Source organism: Gymnoscopelus braueri (assembly GCF_963280865.1).
Source record: "Gymnoscopelus braueri genome assembly, chromosome: 1".
In the NCBI taxonomy this organism is placed as follows: domain Eukaryota; kingdom Metazoa; phylum Chordata; class Actinopteri; order Myctophiformes; family Myctophidae; genus Gymnoscopelus; species Gymnoscopelus braueri.
Window position 1 is genome coordinate 3,498,936 of NC_137603.1, and position 23,057 is coordinate 3,521,992.

Here is a 23,057-nt window from a genome sequence, read left to right on the forward strand (position 1 = left end):
AGACAGACAGACAGACAGACAGACAGACAGACAGACAGACAGACAGACAGACAGACAGACAGACAGACAGACAGACAGACAGACAGACAGACAGACAGACAGACAGACAGACAGACAGACAGACAGACAGACAGACAGACAGACAGACAGACAGACAGACAGGACCCCCATCCATTTTGTCAACATCAACATTGGTCGATTGGCAATATTTTTCTCTCTATATATATTGCTATTTTTCTAGAGCCACGCTCATTGGCTGTAGCGTGGCTCTAGATCGGGTCCGACAGCCCCAAATATCCAGCATGCTAGAACTTTAAAACTCGTCGGGAACCCCTCGCCGACCGCACTTTATCGGGGTGGATCTTCTCGGAGTACATTACACACTGCGAGATCAACACCTCGCCGAGGATCTTTTTCTACAAGATCAGCAGATATCGTCAATTTTAAAATTGCCAAATGTATTTATTGCGTGATTTCCAAAGTTCGCAAGAAATTTGCTTGACAATTTATGGAAAGACGGCTTCTCTCTGACAAGGAGCATTGAAGCTGTTCTGGCATTTCATCACTAAAGTGTACGAGCCTCGATGAAAACAATCATTTATAATATCATACAATAATATCATAATAATAATAAGGATGATATTTGACCTTGTGGTTCCCGGCCCTCAGTTTGCTGGCATCCAGTCCGTCTCTGACCAGCAGCAGCATCTGGTTGAACTGCTCTGTGCTGCTCTTCTCCAGCAGGGGGCGCAGCAGCTCCTCCACAGCCGGCTCCAGTTCACACACATCACTGAATGACAGCCAGGGAGCTGAAAGGCAAACAACACTGTGACTGTGTGTGTGTGTGTGTGTGTGTGTGTGTGTGTGTGTGTGTGTGTGTGTGTGTGTGTGTGTGTGTGTGTGTGTGTGTGTGTCTTTGTATATAACACATTTAGACCCGTTACACCTATATAACTTTCAAGCCAGGAACACCTGTATGTAATGTTAGTTGTTGTTATATAGGAACATTATTATTCCGAAAACTTCAGGATTTAGAGTGGGTTTTTTCAAACGGCCTCAGGTAAATGAGTTAACCCATTAAGACCGGGAACGCATCTGTCATTTTAAGATTTCTTACAAGCTCATAGCACGCTATGAGCTTGTAGATCTGCTATTTTTTAATAGCCAAATAAATCTAAAATGACACGGATGCGTTCCCGGTCTTCATGGGTTAAAGTAGGAATTTTCAGATCAACAATTGGAAATATATTCAAAAAATAAATAAATGTAATGTGTAAAATGGGTGTCTCTCCTTGTAGGGCCGGACGATAGATACATTTACATCTATAATGTACTGCAGTGGTTCTCAAAATGGGGTCCGGGGACCCCCAGGGGTCCTTGAGGGGGTTCCAGGGGGTCCCCAGCAAAAGTAGTTAAAACAGCCTCACAATCATTTTAACCACTTTATCCATTTACACCGCGGCTATTAAAAAATGTGCAGATCTACAAGCTCACAGAGCTGATGATTTTTGAAGATTTCTTTAAAAATCTTCAAAGTAATATTTTAACACAAATCTTCTCTTCTGGGGGTCCCTAGCACAAAACGTTTTCAGATAGGGGGTCCGCGTCACTGGCGTAGGGTGGATTCTAATGTTGACCGGGCCAGAATCGTAACCCCCCCCCTGCGGTGCGGGGCACATAGAGTACCTAAGTCTGACGTCATTTACTCATCCTACCTGGGTCGCGGTTTTTCCCCCCGTTCTGAATCCCCATAGACGTGTTTAATATCGCGTCAAATAAGAACTGTGTTCCAAAAATAAACAAATGATCCCGGCGGTTTGACTCTTAACTATAATGTTACTTCCAACGAACTAGTAACATTTTCGCCAGAAACAGACTGTATGAAATATGACTATCATAAACGATACAGAACCTCCTCCCTGACAATATCGCCGAGACAGTTTGTTTATTTTTGGACCCCAATTCTTATATGAGACGATTCTAAGACGACCCAATGTTATTCTCCATAGAGAAATGACTTTAGGAACCAGGGGATGAACGAGTGACGTCAGGACTTCTGTACTCTATACGCGCGCGCATTATGGTCGTTTAATTAAACGACCATAAATGCAACATAAACAACACACTCAAATGTTTTACTTAAGTAAAAGTAGCCTACCAATTCTGCAATGTAGAAATACTCTGTTACAATTAAAAGTCCAGAACAGTACAGTACTCGAGTACATGTACTTATCTATTCACCTCTGTAATTTAATTCATGGGGATGAAGGGTCCCAGGAGCCGTTCTCTTTTGGACTCCTCTTAGGACATGATTATGTCTCCTACAGACTGCAGTACTTTACAGGTTACACTTGGACCATTGATATGCAGGAGTAGGCAGCTTTAGCTTTGTAACAGGTGCGCATGGGGCAGCCACTGTATCACTGCGGTAACGCGGCGGTGTCTATGGTTGTCGGAGCAGAATAATATTTTCTGGCGAATCTTGCCCAGGAGTTTGAGCTGCTAGACGGGGCAAGGCAGGGTCTTTACCGACCGGGCCACGGCCCCACTGGCCCTCATGATGCTTCGCCTCTGGTCCGCGGCCAAATACCTATAGATTTGGGGGTCCTTGGCAGTGGTGGAAAAAGTACTCAAATTCTTTACTTAAGTAAAAGTACCAATACTGCAATATAAAAATACTCTGTTACAAGTAAAAGTCTTGAATTAAACATTTACTTGAGTAAAAGTACAAAAGTATTGGCATCAAAATGTACTTAAAGTACCAAAAGTAAAAGTACTAAATATTTGAAAATAGCCGATCTACAAGCTCACAACGCGTCGCGATGCGACGCGTTGTGAGCTTGTAGATCTGCTATTTTCAAATAGCCTAGGTATAAAATAGGGTTAAAGTGGTTAACGTATGTTTCATTATATCATAGTTTATATCTGAAAAGTAACTAGTAACTAAAGTTTTCAAATAATTGTAGTGGAGTAAAAAGTACAATATTTGCCTCTGAGATGTAGTGGAGTAGAAGTAAAAGTATTGGAAATTGGAAATACTCAAGTAAAGTACAAATACCTCAAAATTGTACTTAAGTACAGTACTTAAGTAAATGTACTTAGTTACTTTCCACCACTGGTCCTTGGCATGTAAAAGTTTCTGTACTGCATGTGTTTACCTGCCAGCAGCTTGTACACGTTCAGCAGTATGTGAACGTACAGCTCGTCCGTCTCCTCTCCTCTCGTCCTCTCCTCCTCCTCCTCCTCCTCGGCGCGGTTCTCCCTCTCTCTCCCCCTCCGAACCGCCCGGTAGAAGACGGACAGGAAGCGCAGGGAGGACACCAGGAAGTCGACGGGTCTGCTGGCGGCGCCGGAGTTGATCTCTCTGAGGAGCTGCTGGCTGAACCGGCGGTACAGAGTCATGTGACCGGGGTCCTGGTGGTCGCTCAGGTAGGACAGCTCGCAGCGCAGCATGACTCTCACCACGTCCACCAGGAAGGCCTGGCCCAGGGCGCCGGCGCCGGCGGCCGGGTTATTGTCGACCGCCTGGGTCTTGAGGACGGCCGCCACGGTTCGTCCCACCGCGGCCGTGGTAGCGGTGAGCAGCTGGGTCAGCGTCCGGTCCAGCTGCGGACTCTTCCCCAGGTTAGCGGCCATCGCCTGGGAGTAGAGATGCAAATGATCGATTCGTTCATGAATTGATAACCTTATCGATCGATTATAACCGTTTAATTGATAAGCGGCGTTTTTTTAAGGACCAAAAGGACAATTCTTGTCCGAAACCGAAAATGAGTGCAGAAACATAATTGCCCTGATGTGTATAACATTAACGAGCATCAACGAGCATCAGCTGGACACAGACACCTGCCCTCTGCAGTGTTCTACAAAAGCCCTTGAATATGATGGAATATGATTAACACATTGAGTGCCAGCCAGGTTTTTTTTAAAACAGGGTACTCACAGTGCCTGGATTTTTTTACCATTTTTGAACCTTTTTCAAGTAGTCACAAAATATTTTCAGTGATCACCGTCCTCAAGGTGATCCCCTCATTACACACACACAGGGGTCTTGTACAATCGGGGGAATTTTTTTTAAAAACATTAGGTAATCCGTTCCATAGTTGCAGCCAGTTGAAAATAGTCAAAAATACATAATAAAAAAAAAATGTACACAGGAGCCGAGATACAGGCTTTTGAAGTCATAAGTTAACCAGGAAGTGGATTGGAGTCTAAATCTTCGAAAAATGATATCTCCTGGTGCTGTTTTTTTTTTTAAATATTTTTTCTCAAAAACGGTCCGGACCGTTTTTGGCACTCCTCGTTTGGATTATGAAAAACGTTTTTGGCAATCAATGTGTTAAGGATTACTGTGATTTTGGTAAACTCACATTTGATATCACACACAACATACCTGTAACTTTTCAAAAATAACAATAATATTGTTATATTGTAAAATTGTTATATTGCTATTGTCATTTTTTTTAAGAAATTTAAATATTATTACAATTTCTTTAAAAAAATGAAAATTCAATACATTTAAAATCGATAACTTTAATACGGTAGTTAATCTATTATAGCTTAATTGTTAACATCCCTACCTGGGAGAGAGCGGTCAGCGACGCCAGGAGCAGCTGGACCCCGGCTAGACGGTCCGTCGTGGCGGTCGTCCGACCCGTAATGGCCGCCAGTTGCCTGCCCGACATCTCCTGAGCGGTGAGGAGGTAGGAGGTGAACTGCTCCAGGTTGAGCCGAACGCTGCTGTTTCTGTGTACGATCAGCTGGACCAGCGACCGCACGAAACCCCGCGTCTCCTTCAGGAGAGCCGACCAATGGGAATCGCCGCTCGCCGAGGAGGAGGAGGAGGAGCAGCGTAGTCTTCCTCCGTCGCTGCGGGAGAGGAGGGAGGACACGGCGACCTGCAGCAGAGTGCTGCCGTGGAGCAGTTTGAGGACGTTGGGGGAGTTCCTGCCCTCCAGGAGAGAGGCCAGGAGGCTCAGCAGCTTGGCCAGGACGGGAGCGTCGTCTCCTGTGTCACCATCACACATGAAACTTGACCATTAATTGTCGCTCAAATAATTGCGATCAATTGTGTTTTTGGCCTTGAGCATTGGAACATTATGAATAGAAATTACATTTATGTTTGCCTTTAACACATTGAGTGCCAATCGCGTAGATCTACGCGAACCTATTTAAAGCCGCCACGTGCCAATCGCGTAGATCTACGCGAACCGCTGGTTCGCGTAGATTTCACCAAAAGTGCACTTCCGGAATTTTTTGATCTACTTCCGTTTCCGGTAGCACCACCGGAAACGGAATTATTTGGGCCTCGTTCTAATGACGAAACTGAAACTCCATTTTCTCCTTGTAGTTTTTTCTCCTCGCATATCACTGTTTAACGTAAACCGTTCTAACTACAACAATGGAGCTCCGTTTGACACGTGGTTTTCACTGGTAGAATCAGTGAGATGTCCGCGATGTTTACAAACAGTGCACAGCTCAATCTTAAGGATTTTAACAAGGTCTATGGCGACGTGAAAAAAACAAAAAAACAACAATAACACGTTGGCACTGGTGAGTACATTATGAGATTAACGTCTGGCATGGAATGTGTTGAAGGACAACTTTGTTTTTTTTACAACAAGGGTTATTTTATTAGTTTGTAATGATAATAATTAAAATATGAGTTAAAAAAATGCATGTATTGTATTGGTAAATACATGGTCATGAACACAGCCTCTGATTTCCGTGAAACTTTGTCCCACATCCCCACTAGGCCAAGGAAGAAATCCCACCCTAGATTTTTCAAATCAGCCTCATGGTGGCGCTGTAACAGGCAGATTCACGCTTTGGCCTATTTTATATCATTACAAACTAATAAAATAACCCTTGTTGTAAAAAAAACTAAGTTGTCCTTTAAAGCTTCGTAATAAAAAAGTGCACAGGGCAGATATGACAAAAAATAACTGAAATATACCTAGATTTTTTAATTAATTTACCAATTATACCAATACATTTTTATATTACTTTAAAAAGAGAGGTAAATAATAGCGGAAATAGCTGATCTGCTATTTCTGCATTTTTTTATGTATGAACATTTTTCAACATGGAAACGATTATGACGATTATGACAAAATAATTGCGATCATCTCAAATAATTGCGATTAGTCGCTTGTGCAATAATTGTGACAGGCCTACCTGCGTCGTCAGCGGCCGTACCGGCCTCGCCGTCCGGCCGCGAGGAGGAGGAGGAGGTGAAGACGAGGGTGAGGAACAGGAGGAGGAAGAGGCCGGAGAAATCCCGGGCGTTCATCCCGTCCGGGTTCAGCTGTGAGGCGAGGCGGAGCAGGTTCCACAGCTCCTCCGCCTGGGCGTCGCTTAACGACACGACGACCACCGCCCCCGTCTGAGAGGCCCCCAGGGGGCCCCCCGTCTGAGAGGCCCCCAGGGGGCCCCCCGTCTGAGAGGCCCCCGGCGGAGAGGCCCCCGGCGGAGAGGCCCCGGTCATCTCCTCCACCAGAGCCTCTAGCTTCACTCTGTCCTCTTTCTCTCCGGTACAAAACCCTAGCACTTTGTGAAACTCGAGGAGCGTCGGGCAGACCCGCGGCACGCCCGCCGCCACCAGAACTCCCAGGATCCTCTGCAGGAGCCGCCCGACGACGGCGGAGTACAGCGAAGGCGACTCCACCGGCACGGGGCTTCGGAAGAAGAGCTGCGCGGAGATGAGCGAGACGGACAAAGCGGCGCCGGGCAGGGAGACGACGGGTTCTCCCCCCCCGCCGCCGCCCGTCTGTCCGCCGAGCAGCGAGCCGACGAGAACGTCCGCCACGCGCTCCAGGGCCTCGGCGTTCAGGTACGGAGCGATCAACGGCAGATTGGACGCGATGAGATACCAGTGAGCGACGCCGTAGGAGCTGGAGCTCACACTTCCCATCTGTCCGTTCCACGTCTGCCTCCTCCCGTGTGAACCGGCCGCCGCCTCCTCCTCCTCCTCCTCCTCCGCCTCCTCCATCATCCTCAGCTCTTCTCCGGCCACGAGGAACCGCGCCGCCCTGCGTAGGGTCGCCGCGGTGCCGGGTTCGGCCAGCAGGGGGCCGTCTAACAGCGCCTTCTTCAGCTGCTGCAAGGCCAGCAGTTTGAGGAGGTAGCGGCTCGTGTGGCTAGAGGAGGAGGAGGAGGAGGAGGAGGAGGAGGAGGAGGAGGAGGAGGGATGGGTGGAGGTGGGGAGGAGGAGGAAGCCCCGGGCGCCGTCTGCAGTGGTGGAAAAAGTACTCAGATGTTTTACTTGAGTAAAAGTATCAATACTGCAATGTAGAAGTACTCTGTTACAAGTAAAAGTCCGGAATTAAACATTTACTTGAGTAAAAGCACAAAAGTATTGGTGTCAAAATGCACTTAAAGTACCAAAAGTAAAAGTACTAAAATGTTTGAAAATAGCAGATCTACAAGCTCACAGTGAGCTTGTAGATCTGCTATTTTCAAATAGCCTATAGGTATAAAATAGCACTAAAGTGGTTAATGTATGTTTTATAAAGTAATGATTTATATCTGCAAAGTAACTAGTAACTAAAATGTTCAAATAATTGTAGTGGAGTAAAAGTACAATATTTGCCTCTGAGACGTAGTGGAGTAGAAGTAAAAATATAGACAATTGGAAATACTCCAGTAAAGTAAAAGTACCTCAAAATTAATTAAATTAAGTACAGTACTTGAGTAAATGTACTTAAGTTACTTTACACCACTGACCGTCTGCGAGTATCTCCCCAGAGAGCAGAGCCTCCATGTGGGCCAGGACCGAAACGCCGGCCGCCGGCGCCTGGGCCTCCTGGGCGTATTTGCTGCAGTGGATGTGGAACAGCGCGCTCGTCTCCACCCAGCTGTATCTGAGCAGGAGAGCCGCTTCCAGAGCGCTCTGCCTCCAGAGAGGTGGTTCTGCTGGGCGTGATGATGGGGATGAAGTTGAAACCTCCATGTTGTTGCATGTCTCGCGTTCCGTCTCCGGGCCGGCGGTGGAGGTCTTGTCGTGGTGGTCAGGCCTGTCACAAATCATTTACATAAATCGTTTAAATCGCAATTATTTGAGATATTCGTCATAATCGTTTCCATGTTGATTTTTTTCCCACACATTTTTAAAAATATGAAAATAGCTGATCTACAAGCTTACATGACGCGTTGTAAGCTTGTAGATCAGCTATTTCTGTTGTTTTTTAATATATTTAAAATAGTTCTTTTTTAACACATTGAGTGCCAGAGGTTTTTTTAAACAGGGTACAGCCAGTGTCAGCGTATTTAACGATTTTTTCGATCGTTGAAATCATAAAAAAAAAAAATCCGTGATCACCGTCCTCACGGTGATCCCCTCATTACACACACAGGGGTCTCGTAGAATCGAGAAAAAGAAAAAAAAATCAGTAATCCGTTCCATAGTTGCAGCCAGTTGAAAATAGCATGTTTTGCCATAAATACAGAGTAAAAAAAAAGTACACAGGAGCCGAGATACAGGCTTTTAAAGTAATAAGTTAACCCTTTTCTTTTGCCGTTTTTGGCACTCAATGGTTGGCAATGTTTGATTACGACGCCTAAAAGGCTTCACGTGTTCCAATGCTCGACGGCCAAACACACAATTAAAATGGTTAAATCGCAATTATTCGAGTGACAATTAACACATTGAATGCCAGTCGCGTAGATCTACGCGAACCTATTTAAAGCCGCAGCGTGCCAGTCGCGTAGATCTACGCGAACCGCCGATTCCCATTGAAAGTGCCCCAGGTGCACTTTCCGAATTTTTTTGATCCATTTCCGTTTCCCGGTCGGAAACGGAATTATTCGGGTTCCGGTTTTTTCGATCGTATCCGCTTCCTGTCTGGGATCCTGTTTAAAACTCGATTTTCTCGGTTGTTGTTTTTCTCCTCGCTGATCACTGTTTACCGTTGATCGGCTGTATCTTCAAGATGGCGGCACGGATTTGGAAACTATTTTCGCTGGCCGTTTCTCACGGATCCGCCGTGTGTTTAGAACCAAATGAACGCGCACTTTTAACTTATTTAGCGAGGTCTGTGGCGACATGAAAAAAACTAAAAAACAACAATAAAACGCTGGCACTGGTGAGTACATTATGAGATTAAACTCTGGCATGGAATGTGTTAATGGTCAAACTTAAATCTGTAGCGGTGACAGTCTTACTCGTGGGATGACGAAGACGCCAGCGTCTGCATTAAGGCCGTCACGGCCCGCGCCGTCTCCTCCATCAGGCCGTGCGTCTGCTGGACCAGCGGCAGAGGAGAGGCGTTGTCCAGAGTCTTCACGCTGAACAGCAGAGCGTGGAGGAGCTGGCTGAGAGAGAGGAGCGTCAGCGAGGCGTCTCCTTCGTCGCCGCCGTCCGGCCCTCGACACTCCGTCTCCATCGCTGCGTCGTCCTCGCCTTCCCCCCCGGACTCTTCCTCCTCCTCGTCTCTTCCTCCTCCTCCTCCTCCTCCTCCGGGCAGAAGAGCAGCGTAGCTCCTGATGCTCCCCAGCACCAGGGAGCAGATCTCCAGGCTCTGGGAGGGAGGCGTGTCCAGGAGGCAGGCGCTGAGGGAGGCGCCGACGCCCTCGGACAGCAGCGGGGGCCGGGGGGCGGGGCCCAGGGGCGGGGCCGGCCGGCAGACGACCGGGAGGAGTCGGGTGAAGAGGTGAGGGAGCTGGCGGAGCTTGGTGTAGGTGTGGAGGAGAGACGACAACAGGAGCTGTGGAGGAGGAGGAGAACACAGCAAAATGAGAGACCTTTTCCTTTAGAGGCACAAGGTTATTGAAGGGTTGTTCACCTATATCATTGTTGGGCAAATTTCTACTTTAAAGTAATAGTTCACCCAAAAAAATACTTATTTTCTATCAGTTACACACCCCATGAAGCCTTGAATTCATGGAGATTTTTTCGTTTTTGTCGCATTCCTAAGCCAATCATTTGGTGACCGTGTGTATTTCTGCTAGGAGACACAAAGAGTCTCCCAGGGACGTGCACAGATAGACTCTAGGTGGTGCTAGAGCACCTGCCCTTTGCCCTCTTGACCAGAAGTGCCCTTTTAAAAAAAAAAGAAAAGAAAAAAAAAGTTTAATTTATTTTTTATTTTTTACAGTATGTAGCCCATGGTGACATCGATCAATTCTGGATTAAAAACTTCTAATATATTAACAATTCCCCAAAATGTGCATTGCAATTTTCTTCTCACACTACTAGGGCAGCTGGCGGTTCCGCGCGCCGCGCAAGGTGCCCTTTTTTTCTACTTGAGCACCTGCCCCTCAAAATGTCTGTGCACGCCACTGGAGTCTCCTTTGTGTCTCCTACCGGATACATTAGCCGGTAGGAGTCGGTTCCATTGGAACACATGGTTCTTTGTCTGAAATGTAATGTTTTCTGGACATACAGTACAAGGGTTTCCACCCAACAGAGACAATATGAAAACATGCATAATGTGAATGAGGTTTGAAGGGGGCTTGGTTGCAGACCTGTCTGGCTCTCTGGACGCGGGGCTCCATGCACTCAGAGTCCACCCAGGCTGAGGAGAACAGCTGGTCCAGGTCGGGCTCCAGGATCAGGTGGTTCAGAGCCAGGAGGACGTTCAGACAGCGGTACCAGGCTGGAGTGCTGGAGGACAACATGAGGACAGTTTACTTTCACTGCTACCTTTAACCACGTAGAAAAACCTCTAACACTTCACTTAAAGGTTGTGTCTATAATGCATTATAAATGTTTATAAACATGCATAACAACTTATATAAGAAGGTTTATGAATGTATCACAAGTGCTGGTCATAATGCATTATAAGCTCAGTGGAACAGCACTTTATAATAACCTTAACCTTAATATAAAGTGTTACCGAAAGACGCTCTATACTTAGTTGACCGTGCTCTCCCAGGGCGCTATAGTGCGTACCAAAAAATCCTGAAGGGGGCGTCAACAAGTGTCATTTGGTAGCGCGGACATCTTAGGTCGACTTAACATTGACCCCCACGGCCCACCAGTATGTCTGCAGCTACTATGCCACGCCCCCCTGGTTACGACACGTTGGCAAGCACTATACTTGGTCCCCTCCTTTTTCCCTCTACACCAAATCTCTTTGCTGCAAACAGCAGAGTGTTTGTTCAGTAACAGGGTCTACCCGTCTCTCCAGCTCTTTAGTCAACTGAATGCAGCTGCCAAAAGGTTCTATTCGGCCCCATTATTCATCTCTACCTTCTATCGATTAGGTCAGGGGTCTTCAACAGGGGGTCCTCAGGGTTATTACGGGGGGCCGCCAAATCTTTGTGTGATATGAACTCTTTTTATTCTTACATGAACCACTTGAACCCTCGCCTCCCTAGTAGGCTAGGCTAGAGAACTTTAGCCAAAAATAGCAGATCTCACGCTGCGATGGGTTGTGAGCTTGTAGATCGGCTATTTTCGGCAAATAGTTTTGGTGCAGAGGGGAAAAAAAGAGCAGACCAAGTAAAGAGACATCCGTCAAGTTTACTAAGTATTGAGGGTTTAAGTGGTTAAACTAAAGGTCTGAAAATACACATGAATCCGACATATTGATAGACAAAATAATGTGTAAGCAAACAAACACATAATGTTTGCCAATTATGCCCAGATCTATATCCTATACCTAATGTGATTTTAAAAGCTTCACTCGCATTCAAGTTGTGTAATATATAGCTCACCTGCGCCACTCAGTGGCCGTCGTCTGCAACTGCACTTTTTTTTAAATGGCTGTGTATTATGCCGTATTTGAAGTTGGTAAAGTTTTGGATGATAATTATCATCAAACATGATTTCTGTTATGTAACAAATCGTGAGGATGGAAAAATAAATATAGAAGCCTAACAGTAGCAGGATGGATGTAAGACAGGGGTGATGCAACTTTGATGATGGAGAGGGGGGGGCCACTATATTTCCACTCACTCCAGAGGGCCACTTTACATAATGCTGTCGGGCAGAAACCTCTTATCTCCATATTTTAACTTTTCTCGTAAATAAATGCCAAACTTCGCCATTCTATGTCACACAAAAGTAGCAAAAACAGCCGATCTACAAGCTCAAAACGCGTTGTAGATCTGCTATTTTTGCTACTTTTGAATTGGAATCCTGATTTTTTTTTTTGCCGTTTATGAATTGGAATCCTGAAAAGTTTACATTTTATTTAATTTCAAATGCATTTAGTTCTATTCATGATAACTTTATGAACTTAAATACAAATACATTGGACATAAAAAAGACTGTAGTTGTAATACTAGTCATTAAGCTACTATAATAATATAGACTGAAGTAATTAAAGCGGGTCATGTTTGCATGTTTGGAATCATAACAGCAGAAATCAATAATATATCATTATTCTGATATTAACCTGTGGGCCGCATTAACACATTCCATGCCAGAGTTTAATCTCATAATGTACTCACCAGTGCCAGCGTTTTATTGTTGTTTTTTTGTTTTTTTCATGTCGCCACAGACCTCGCTAAATAAGTTAAAAGTGCGCGTTCATTTGGTTCTAAACACACAGCGGATCCGTGAGAAACGGGCAGCGAAAACAGTTTCCAAATCCGTGCCGCCATCTTGAAGCTACAGCCGATAAACGGTAAACAGTGATCAGCGAGGAGAAAAACAACAACCAGAGAAAATCGAGTTTTAAACAGGATCCCAGACAGGAAGCGGATACGATCGAAAAAAACGGAACCCGAATAATTCTGTTTCCGACCAGAAACCGGAAACGGATAAAAAAAATTCGGTAAGTGCACCTGGGGAAATTTCAATGGGAATCGGCGGTTCGCGTAGATCTACGCGATTGGCACGCTGCGGCTTTAAATAGGTTCGCGTAGATCTACGCGATTTGCATTCAATGTGTTAAGCTACTATAATAATATAGACTGAAGTAATTAAAGCGGGTCATGTTTGCATCAGAAATCATATCAGCAGAAATCAATAATATATCACTATTCTGATATTAACCTGTGGGCCGCATTAAGTGAAGGTGAGGGCCGGGCCGGGCCGGGCCGGGCCGTGCCGTGTGTGTGTGTGTGTGTGTGTGTGTGTGTGTGTGTGTGTGTGTGTGTGTGCGTGCGTGCGTGCGTGCGTGCGTGCGTGCGTGCGTGCGTGCGTGCGTGCGTGCGTGCGTGCGTGCGTGCGTGCGTGCGTGCGTGCGTGCGTGCGTGCGTGCGTGCGTGCGTGCGTGCGTGCGTGCGTGCGTGCGTGCGTGCGTGCGTGCGTGCGCGAGATATACCTTGGCTGGGCCTGACCGAGGAGCTGCTGGGCCAGCGTCCTGTAGAAGGCGAGCTGGGCCCCTCCGTGTCTGATCCTGTCCGCCGCCACGTTGTAAACGTCCGCCGCCAGCGTCTGGCCGAGCAGGGACTCTAACACCAGCAGGGCCAGGCTCCAGCTCTCTGGAGGAGGAGGAGGCTCCTCCTGGCCAGAGGACAGAGGAACGTCCGACAACAGAGGCCTGGCCCCCAGCCCCGAGCCCAGGGGCCTGGCCCCCAGCCCCGAGCCCAGGGGCCCGGCCCCCAGCCCCGAGCCCAGGGCGGGGATCAGACGGGCGAGGAAACAGAAACACAGCATCCTCTGTTCCTCCTCGTCCCGTCCGCCTCCTCCCGACGCCTTGCCGTAGCTTTCCAGACAGAACCTGCACCAGTGGTGGAAAAGTAAGTAACTAAGTACATTTACTCAAGTACAGTTTTGAGGTATTTTTTTACTTTACTGGAGTATTTCCAATTTTCAATACTTTTACTTCTACTCCACTACATCTCAGAGGCAAATATTGTACTTTTACTCCCCACTACAATTATTTGAACACTTTAGTTACTAGTTACTTTGCAGATATAAAGTATTACCTTATAAAACATGCATTAACCACTTTAGCCCTATCTTTATACCTAGGCTATTTGAAAATAGCCGATCTACAAGCTCACAACGTGTCGCGTCGCGACGCGACACGTTGTGAGCTTGTAGATCGGCTATTTTCAAACATTTTAATACTTTTACTTTTGGTACTTTAAGTACATTTTGATGCCAATACTTTTGTACTTTTACTCAAGTTAACATTTTGAACACAGGCTTTTTTTTTTGTTAAATGTAACAGAGTAGTTTTATATTGTGGGTATTGCTACTTTTACTTAAGTAAAAAATATGGTAGTACTGACCGGAGCAGCAGCGGCAGGGCGCTGGACTTGACGGCGTAGTGTGAGGCGGGGGGGCAGTAGCCCCCGGCGCTCACCTTGGAGAGGACGGCGCTGACGGGCCTCAGGCTGCCCTGCTTCGCCCCCCCGCCTCCTCCTCCTCCTCCAGGACCGCGTTTCCCAGAATCCTCCTTGTTGGTAGGGCTGTCACCATTACAGATTTAAGTTGACGATTAATTGTCACTCAAATGACTGCAATTAACCATTTAATTGTGTGTTTTAGGGGTGTGCCCATATATCGTCCCGCGATATATCGCCATACGTTTTCATGATGATATGTATTGTTTTGGCAAAAAAAAAAATCTAAAACAAAAATTTAAAAAAAAGAAAAGAAAAACTTTTTTTTAAATTTTTGTTTTAGATTTTTTTTTTTGACAATATGTTTGCATTTGCATTTTTTCCCCCATATATTTTCATAATAAAAAAGTGCCATATATCCTATCGTATCGCTATCATGAGCCCAATATCGTGTATCGTATCGTGAAATTAGTGTATCGGCACACCCCTGTTTGTTTGGCATTGAAACATTGGACAACATGAATACAAATCATTTCTGTTTGCCTTTTAGGCTTCGTGATTAAAAATGGCACTGGGCAGATATGACTAATAACTTATAACCCATTTAGACCCTGAGGCCCATTCTAAAAACGCCTTCTAAATCCTGACCTAAGTTTTCTGGAAAAACTTCAAATATTTATTCAAAACTTACAACAAATGTATGTTGATATATACTGTACATAGCAGCAAGAACCCCAGAAGGGGTTCCCCTCCTGATTGAAAGGTATAGTTACAGATAGGGGTTCCCCTCCTGATTGAAAGGTATAGTTACAGATAGGGGTTCCCCTCCTGATTGAAAGGTTACAAATAGGGGTTCCCGCCAAAAATCGGGCGAGAACCCGGGATTGACATTTATTAATTTTATAAAATAAAACAAAAAAAGTTTTATTCAAGAAAGCAGAAATAGCATACTTGTAGATCAGATATTTCTATTTTCTTGATATTTGAAAATGGGTGAAAATTTTTCAACATGGCAACGAAAAAATCGATTATCTCAAATAATCGCGATTAGATGATTATGTCATAATTGTGACCCGGCCTACTTGTTGGGCGGGAGGAGCTCTTCCTTGTAGGAGGTCAGGTGTTCGGGGGCGAAGAGAGCCGATTGGAGGATGGCGTCCATCTTGGCGCGGAGGTCTCTGCTCAGCTGCGGGCGGAGGTGGAGGTGTAGGTGCTGTTCCCCGGAGGTCAGCAGGTGTCTGAGGAGCAGTATGGGCTGGATCAGCTGGTTGGTCGCCACGGTGAAGACCCGGTTCGGGTTCGACTGTTGCCGCTGGACCGACAAATAACTGGACAACACCTGGAGCAAGTGGTGGAAAAAGTACTCAAATGTTTTACTTAAGTAAAAGTATCAATACTGCAATGCAGAAGTACTCTGTGTGTGAAAGTGAAAGTGAAAGGTCCGGAATTCAAAATTTACTTGAGTAAAAGTACAAAAGTATTGGTATCAAAATGTATTTAAAGTACCAAAAGTAAAAGTACTAAAATGTTTGAAAATAGCCGATCTACAAGCTCACAACGCGTTGTGAGCTTGTAGATCGGCTATTTTCAAATAGCCTAGGTATAAAATAGGGCTGAAGTGGTTAATGTATGTTTTATAATATTATAATTTATATCTGCAAAGTAACTAGTAACGAAAGTTTTCAAATAATTGTAGTGGAGTAAAAGTACAATATTTGCCTCTGAGATGTAGTGGAGTAGAAGTAAACGTATAGACAATTGGAAATACTCCGGTAAAGTAAAAGTACCTCTAAAATTGTACTTAAGTACAGCACTTGAGTAAATGTACTTAGTTACTTTCCACCACTGACCTGGAGCAGCACCTCGAACAGCTGAGGCGACCGAACGCCCTCCGATACCTGCGACCTCTCCGACCGCTCTGCCATTGGCTCAGACCGAGCAGTATCGGGATCGCTCATAGGCTGATCCTCTAAAGACGACGGTGTGATTGGCTGAGGCTGCTGCCGCGGCGTGGGAACAGGAACAGGAAGTGGCTGTTGCAGCGTGCGGCAGGCCACCGAGCAGAGCTTGGCCAGCAGGTCGGCCATGAGCTCGTACTTGGTGGTGAAGACGGTGGCGAAGGACGGGACGGAGAGGACGCCCTGGCTCACGCTCAGCAGGACCGACAGACTGACGGAGGAGGGGCTGGCGCCCCCCCCCCCCACACAGACACTCCTGGACGCGGTCCAGGAGGATCTGACGGAGAGAGAAAACAACGTGTCAGTCAGCAAAGTGCATCGTAGAGCAGGGGTGAATGATGCCAAAAATAGCAGATCTGCAAGCTCAAAACTTGTAGATCTGCTATTTTTTGCTATTCTTTTATTGGAATCCTGATATTTCTTTTGCAATTTTTTTTTTTGAATCCTGAAAAGTAAAAGTTTTATTTAATTTCAAATGCGTTTAGTTATACTTATGTTAACTTGTTGAACTTAAATACAAATACATTGGACATAATAAAAGAAAATAGAAATGTAATAGTCATTAAGCTACTAATATAGACTGAAGTAATTAAAGCGGGTCATGTTTGCATGTTATGAATCATAACAGCTGAAATCAATAATATATCACTATTCTGATATTAACCTGGGGGCCGCATTAAGTGAAGGTGGGGGCCGCATGTGGGCCCCGGGGCCGCCAGTTGGTCATGTATGATATACAGCGTTCACAGAGTTTCGGACAATATATCATAGTTGTTCGGGGCAGAAACCTCTTATCTCCATACTTTAACGGTTTGCGTTTTTCCGTAAATTAACGCCCTACTTGTTCATACTACAGCATCACACAAAAGCATACAAAATAGCAGATCTACAAGCTCGAAACGCGGCTCGAAACGCGGCTCGAAGCGACGCGTTTTGAGCTTGTAGATCTGCTATTTTGCCGTTTTTGAATTTGTTTTGGACATATGAGGTCCCCCCCCCCCCCCCCGACAGAGATGATATCACTTTTTTGATGACATTGGTATTTGGCAGTTAACCCATTAAGACCTGAAGCCGATTCTACATGTCTCCTAAATCCCAACAGTATTCTGAAAAACATATGTTTCTATATCAGTGGTGCTCAAACTTTGTCATGTCAAGGACCCCCAAAGGCCCAAACTTATATGTATTTGGCCTCCGACCCCCATCTCAAAATATGTTGTTCCAGGGACCCCTAGACGCAAAGATTTGAGTTAAAAATGTTCGTTTAAAAATATATATATTCAAAGATTTACACAATCTTCCACAATTTTTCAAAAATAGCAGATCTACAAGCTCATAGCGCGGCACTCGGTGCCGCGCTATGAGCTTGTATAATTATCTGCTATTTTTGAATAGCCAAAGAAATCTAAAATGACACAGATGCGTCTCAGGTCTTAATGTCTGACTGTACCTCGTGCTGTTTACATTTCTGACTAATAAAGTATTCAATCAAACAAAAAAAATCGTCCGGCCTCTAATATTGATTGACCCTTGTACCAACCTGTGACCTCTGTACCAACCTGTGACCTCTGTACCAACCTGTGACCTCTGTACCAACCTGTGACCTCTGTACCAACCTGTGCCACATTGATCCTGAGGTTGATGCTCTTGCCCTTGCTGAGCAGGGCGTGCAGCTTCCTGCTGTGGAGAAGGTTGTCCAGGTAGAGCCACAAGCCCTCCAGAACGCTGGCAGAGAACTCCACCTTCTGGCTGTAGAAGCCACTCAGAGCATGGCTCACCCAGTCCAACAGAACCTGGAGAGGAGGAAAGGTACAAAAATACTGTAGACACCTTGCCCTAAACCCAGGGGTCTTCAAGGTTTTTCAAGGCCAAGGACCTCTTAGCTGAGAGAGAGATGAAGCAGGTACCCCGGACGACATATTGTATAACATCGTGTTGCAGATTAAACTTTTTCATAGATAGTTTCATAGACTTTCATATCAGTGTATGTTGGATTCATGTTCATATGTATTTTCAGACATTTAACCACTTAAACCCTCAATACTTAGTAAAACCTGACATTTCACTCTGTACTTAGTCTGCTCTTTTTTCCCCCCTCTACACCAAACCAAAAATAGCAGATCTACAAGCTCACAACGCCTTGTTGTGAGCTTGTAGATCTGCTATTTTTGGCTAATGTTCTCCTCAGAATAGGGATGCTATTGCTAGGATTCAAGTGGTATAATGTTAAAAGAATATCCTATCACACTAAGATTTGGCGCCCCCCCCCCCCCCCCCCCTGTAGTAACTCTGAGGACCCCCTATGGGTCCCGGACCCCGTGTTGGAAGACCCCTGCCCTAAACGGTCAGTCATCTCAACGTAACCAAACAATCTGGTGTACGTGTGAACGCCTGTCCCTGTGGAAATACACACATTGGACAAACGCAAAAGGAGTCTAAAATGGAGGATCTCTGAACACACACATGCAAATGTTGAAGATGCTATTATGGTAAAACACTATCTTGAAGCAAATAATGGTTCTCCATTAAACCTGTGCTTTATGGGTGTAGAACACGTCACTGCCTCTAGAGGGGGTAACATCCCCACCCCAACTCAACACAGGTAGTCCATGAGCCAGAGCCCCAAAATTGAGCAATGATTACCGAAAGCCATACCTATATTAAATTGTTCATAGGGTCAATATAAGTAAATAAATATATGATTAGCAAATTAGGCATTATATAGGAAAACATGCCCTAATTTGCGTATTTAAATATACAATTTCAGAAAACTTGTAATACAATAAATCATTGGCTTCATGTAAGTAATGAACTGGGGAAGTTTCATTATGATATCTATTTTTTAAATGTTTTCAATTATTTTTTCACCTGTCATGTATGTATGGGGAAAATAACAAAATGTGTGATAACTATGAAAAAGCTGCTCCTGTGGAAAGGTTATCATATATTTATTTACTTATATTGACCCCATAAACAATTTAATATAGGTATGGTTTTGCCCACTCTTTCGGTAATGAAATCTTGTCTGGCTCATGGACTAAGGGAATAAATTATGACTTTTTTTTACCAACCCTTTCTATAGGGTACACCCCCGCATTCCTAAACCCCCCCACTCCTACACACCCCCATTCCGAAACCCCCCCCCCCCCCACTCCTACACCCCCCCATTCCGAATTTTTTTTTCGGAATGGGGGGGTGTAGGAGTGGGGGGGTTTTGAAAACTTGGAATAAACCCTGCCATTCCGAAAAATAGATATAAATCTTTTTTTTTGGGGGGGGGTGCATATGGGGCACCCCCCCCCCCTGCAAAAATAAATAAAAAAAAAAAAAGTTAAAAAAAAAAAAATGTTAACGTTTTTTTATTTTTATTTTTTTTTATTAAAACATAATTTGTGGACTGAAAAAAAAAAAAAAGTTAAAAAATAATAAAAATTAATAAATAAAAATAAAATAAAGTTAAAAACAATTTTTTTTTTAACGTTTTATTTTTTTTATTCAAAAATAATTTGTGGACTGAAGTTGGTTTGCTTCCAAAATCCATAATGATGCATTTTCGAATTAATAATTTTAATTAGGCTATCTGCACTTCCACCATGGACAGACAGCTAAAACAACTCACTCACATGATTCACTTGAGCTGAGCCCTGATTCAATCAGATCTACATCCTCTTCTTGCATGAAATTCTTGGACGTCGGCCAGCCAGAGGCGGGCCCCGGACTGGGATGCAAGTCAAAAAATATTTAAAAAACAAAAAAAATAATAATAACATATATTTTTTTTTATTCAAAAAAAATGTTTTTCACCGTTTCAATTGAAACGGGTGAAACATAGGAAAGGCCGCCACTCTATCTATCAGTCATGAATTAATTTTCTCCCCCATACCGACGTAGTCGATCCTTCATGGCACCAACGTCAATTTCCGATCCATCGACCATATCTGCAGTCTTCTGGCGCGGCTGTTCTAAATCTATCTAGATATCTATCTATCTTTCTATCAAACTATCTATCTCCAGCAATGTACCGCTCAGCAACATAATAGCAAATAGCAGATCTACAAGCTCACAACAACTGTTATTGTGAGCTTGTAGATCTGCTATTTTCAAATAATGTATGCGTTTGTATAAAATATGTCTGAATTGGTTAGTGATTCATATATATCTGCGATGTGTAGGATTATTATAATTATTATTATCATATTACAATTAAAGTAAGCGCATCGGGAGTGTGATTGAGTGCGCTTCCACGGCCTGGGTCTGTCTGTCTGTCTGTCTGTCTGTCTGTCTGTCTGTCTGTCTGTGTATGTATCTATTAGGGGTGTAACGATACGTTTTAACAACGATTCGATACGTATCACGATACTTGGTTGTCGATACGATACATGAACGATACAGGTTAATTTAGAACGATACGATACGTTTCGATTCAGCGATTTAGTCGATACGATACATGAACGATACAGGACAGGTTAATTTAGAACGATACGATTCGATTCAATGATTTAAAATCGATATAGTAACTATTTATTTACCCAAAAATTCTGTGTGAAAAATAAATACCTGGATACTGGATATAAACCCCTCTTTCTCTTTTCTTCTTCTTAAAAGTACTTAGTATTGATATAATTGATTATTTGCATTGCAGAACGATTCGATACGATTATTTGCATTGCAAAACGATTCGATACGATTCAAAGTCAAACGATACGATATTTAGCTGTTTGCATATCGATATAGTAGATCGTTGAAAATTCAAAACGATGCATCGATGCAGTTACTGTATCGTTACGGGCCTAGTATCTATGTATGTATCTTGTAGATCGATCTGTCTACAAGCTCGGTTATTGTGAGCTTGTAGATCTACTATTTTCAAATAGCATATGCATAAAATAGGTCTGAAGTGGTTAGTGTATGGTTCATAATATAATAATTTATATCAGACAGACAGACACACACACAGACAGACAGACAGACTGGTTCAGTCCATTAATGTTGTATTCAGAATAATAAAACTAATATTATTATTATTACCCTTATTATTATTACCCTTATTATTATAATTATTACCCATATTATTATTATTACTACAACTACTATTACGCTATTGTTATTATTATTATTATGCTATTATTATTATTATTATTATTATTATTATTATTACTACTACTATTACGCTATTATTATGATTATTATGATTATGATTATGATTATGATTATGATTATTAATATTATTATTATTACATTAATGTTGATGTTCTGTCACAGCTCACTTTTGCGCACACGTTGATTGACGGGTCAGTAATCACGTAGGCCTACTCAGAGACGCTCACATGCTCAGGTTTCTCAGATGTTTTCTCGCTAATTAACCCACTTGTCACATCTCACATGAATAGTATACGCATCAGTGGTGGAAAAATTACTCAAATGTTTTACTAAAGTAAAAGTACCAATACTGCAATGTAGAAATAGGCCTACTCTGTAACATGTAAAAGTCAAGAATTCAAATTTGAGTAAAAGTATCCTACAAAGCCCAAGTATTGGTATCAAAATGTTCTTAAAATACCAAAAGTAAAAGTACTCGTTATGCAGAAGGTCCCATTTCACAAGTTTTCAAATGTATAAAAATCCTTTGAATAGCAGATCTACAAGCTCACACAATACAATTATTTATTTGATTTATTTGACGCAGAGAGAGAGTGAGAGAGAGAGAGAGAGAGAGAGAGAGAGAGAGAGAGAGAGAGAGAGAGAGAGAGAGAGAGAGAGAGAGAGAGAGAGAGAGAGCGAGAGCGAGAGCGAGAGCGAGAGAGAGAGAGAGAGATTTGTGAAGCTGTTGCATTTGACCAATGAAATGAATGAACCTCTGGATACCTCCGTTTTAAGATCGCGCAAGAATGAACAGCTAAACTGCTGATAAATAGATAGATAGATAGATAGATAGATAGATAGATAGATAGATTGTAGGCTGTGTGGAAATAACTGCAGTGTGTATTTATGTAGTAACGGTAACAGCCAGAATAGGGGGACACCAAAACATTCTGGGCACTAGGGCTAACTGGGCACCTTGGACGAGTGGGCATTAGGGACATGTGGACACTTGGAAGAGTGGGCACTTAGGGTGGATAAGAGTGGGCGGTAGGGAAATCTGGGAACCATGAAGACTGGGCACCGGGAAAAAATTGTGTTAATAATCAATGTTAATAAAGAATACAATCTCACAGGCAATGCACATAGTGCCCACTCTCCCTGGTGCCAAGATGTCCCTAGTGCCCACATATGCTGAATCCAATTAATACATCAGCAGAGATGAGAATTACGTATCTTCCCGTCCGACCGACCGACCGACAGACAGACAGACAGACAGACAGACAGACAGACAGACAGACAGACAGACAGACAGACCCAGGCCTTGCATGGAAGCGCACTCAATCACACTAACCGATGCGCTTACTTTAGTTGTAATATAATAATTATAATAATCCTACACTTCGCAGATATAAATTATTATATTATGAATCACTAACCAATTCAGACATATTTTATACATACGCTATTTGAAAATAGCAGATCTACAAGCTCACAATAACAGTTGTTGTGAGCTTGTAGATCTGCTATTTGTTGAACAACATGTTGCTGAGCGGTACATTGCTGGAGATAGATAGTTTGATAGATAGATAGATAGATAGATAGGTAGATAGATAGATAGATAGATATTTAGATAGATTTATAGACAGACAGACAGACAGACAGACACGCCTTTTTTTTTTGTTAATTTTTTTCATTTTTCTTTTCTGAAACCGCTCCATTAGCGGCGCTAAGGTGGAGCTTGGAGCTTTGGGGTCCATAGCTAAAACCCCCCAAAATGTCAGCCTACAGTGGGCTGTATATATGTACAGTACACGTTGTGGAAGTGCAGATAGCCTA

At 43.7% G+C, this 23,057-nt stretch overlaps 1 protein-coding gene across 1 annotated transcript in view; it reads right to left on the reverse strand.

Annotated features, from left to right (window-relative positions):
- Positions 1 to 23,057, reverse strand: part of urb2 (URB2 ribosome biogenesis homolog) — a 41,744-nt gene that overhangs the window by 13,402 nt on the left and 5,285 nt on the right. The window contains 13 exon segments of the mRNA XM_080423778.1: positions 649 to 809; positions 3,159 to 3,639; positions 4,578 to 5,005; positions 6,175 to 7,227; positions 7,723 to 8,012; positions 9,160 to 9,701; positions 10,462 to 10,600; positions 13,212 to 13,610; positions 14,128 to 14,307; positions 15,264 to 15,520; positions 16,032 to 16,386; positions 16,388 to 16,416; positions 17,756 to 17,932. Of these exon segments, the coding sequence (XP_080279904.1) occupies positions 649 to 809; positions 3,159 to 3,639; positions 4,578 to 5,005; positions 6,175 to 7,227; positions 7,723 to 8,012; positions 9,160 to 9,701; positions 10,462 to 10,600; positions 13,212 to 13,610; positions 14,128 to 14,307; positions 15,264 to 15,520; positions 16,032 to 16,386; positions 16,388 to 16,416; positions 17,756 to 17,932 (4,491 nt within the window).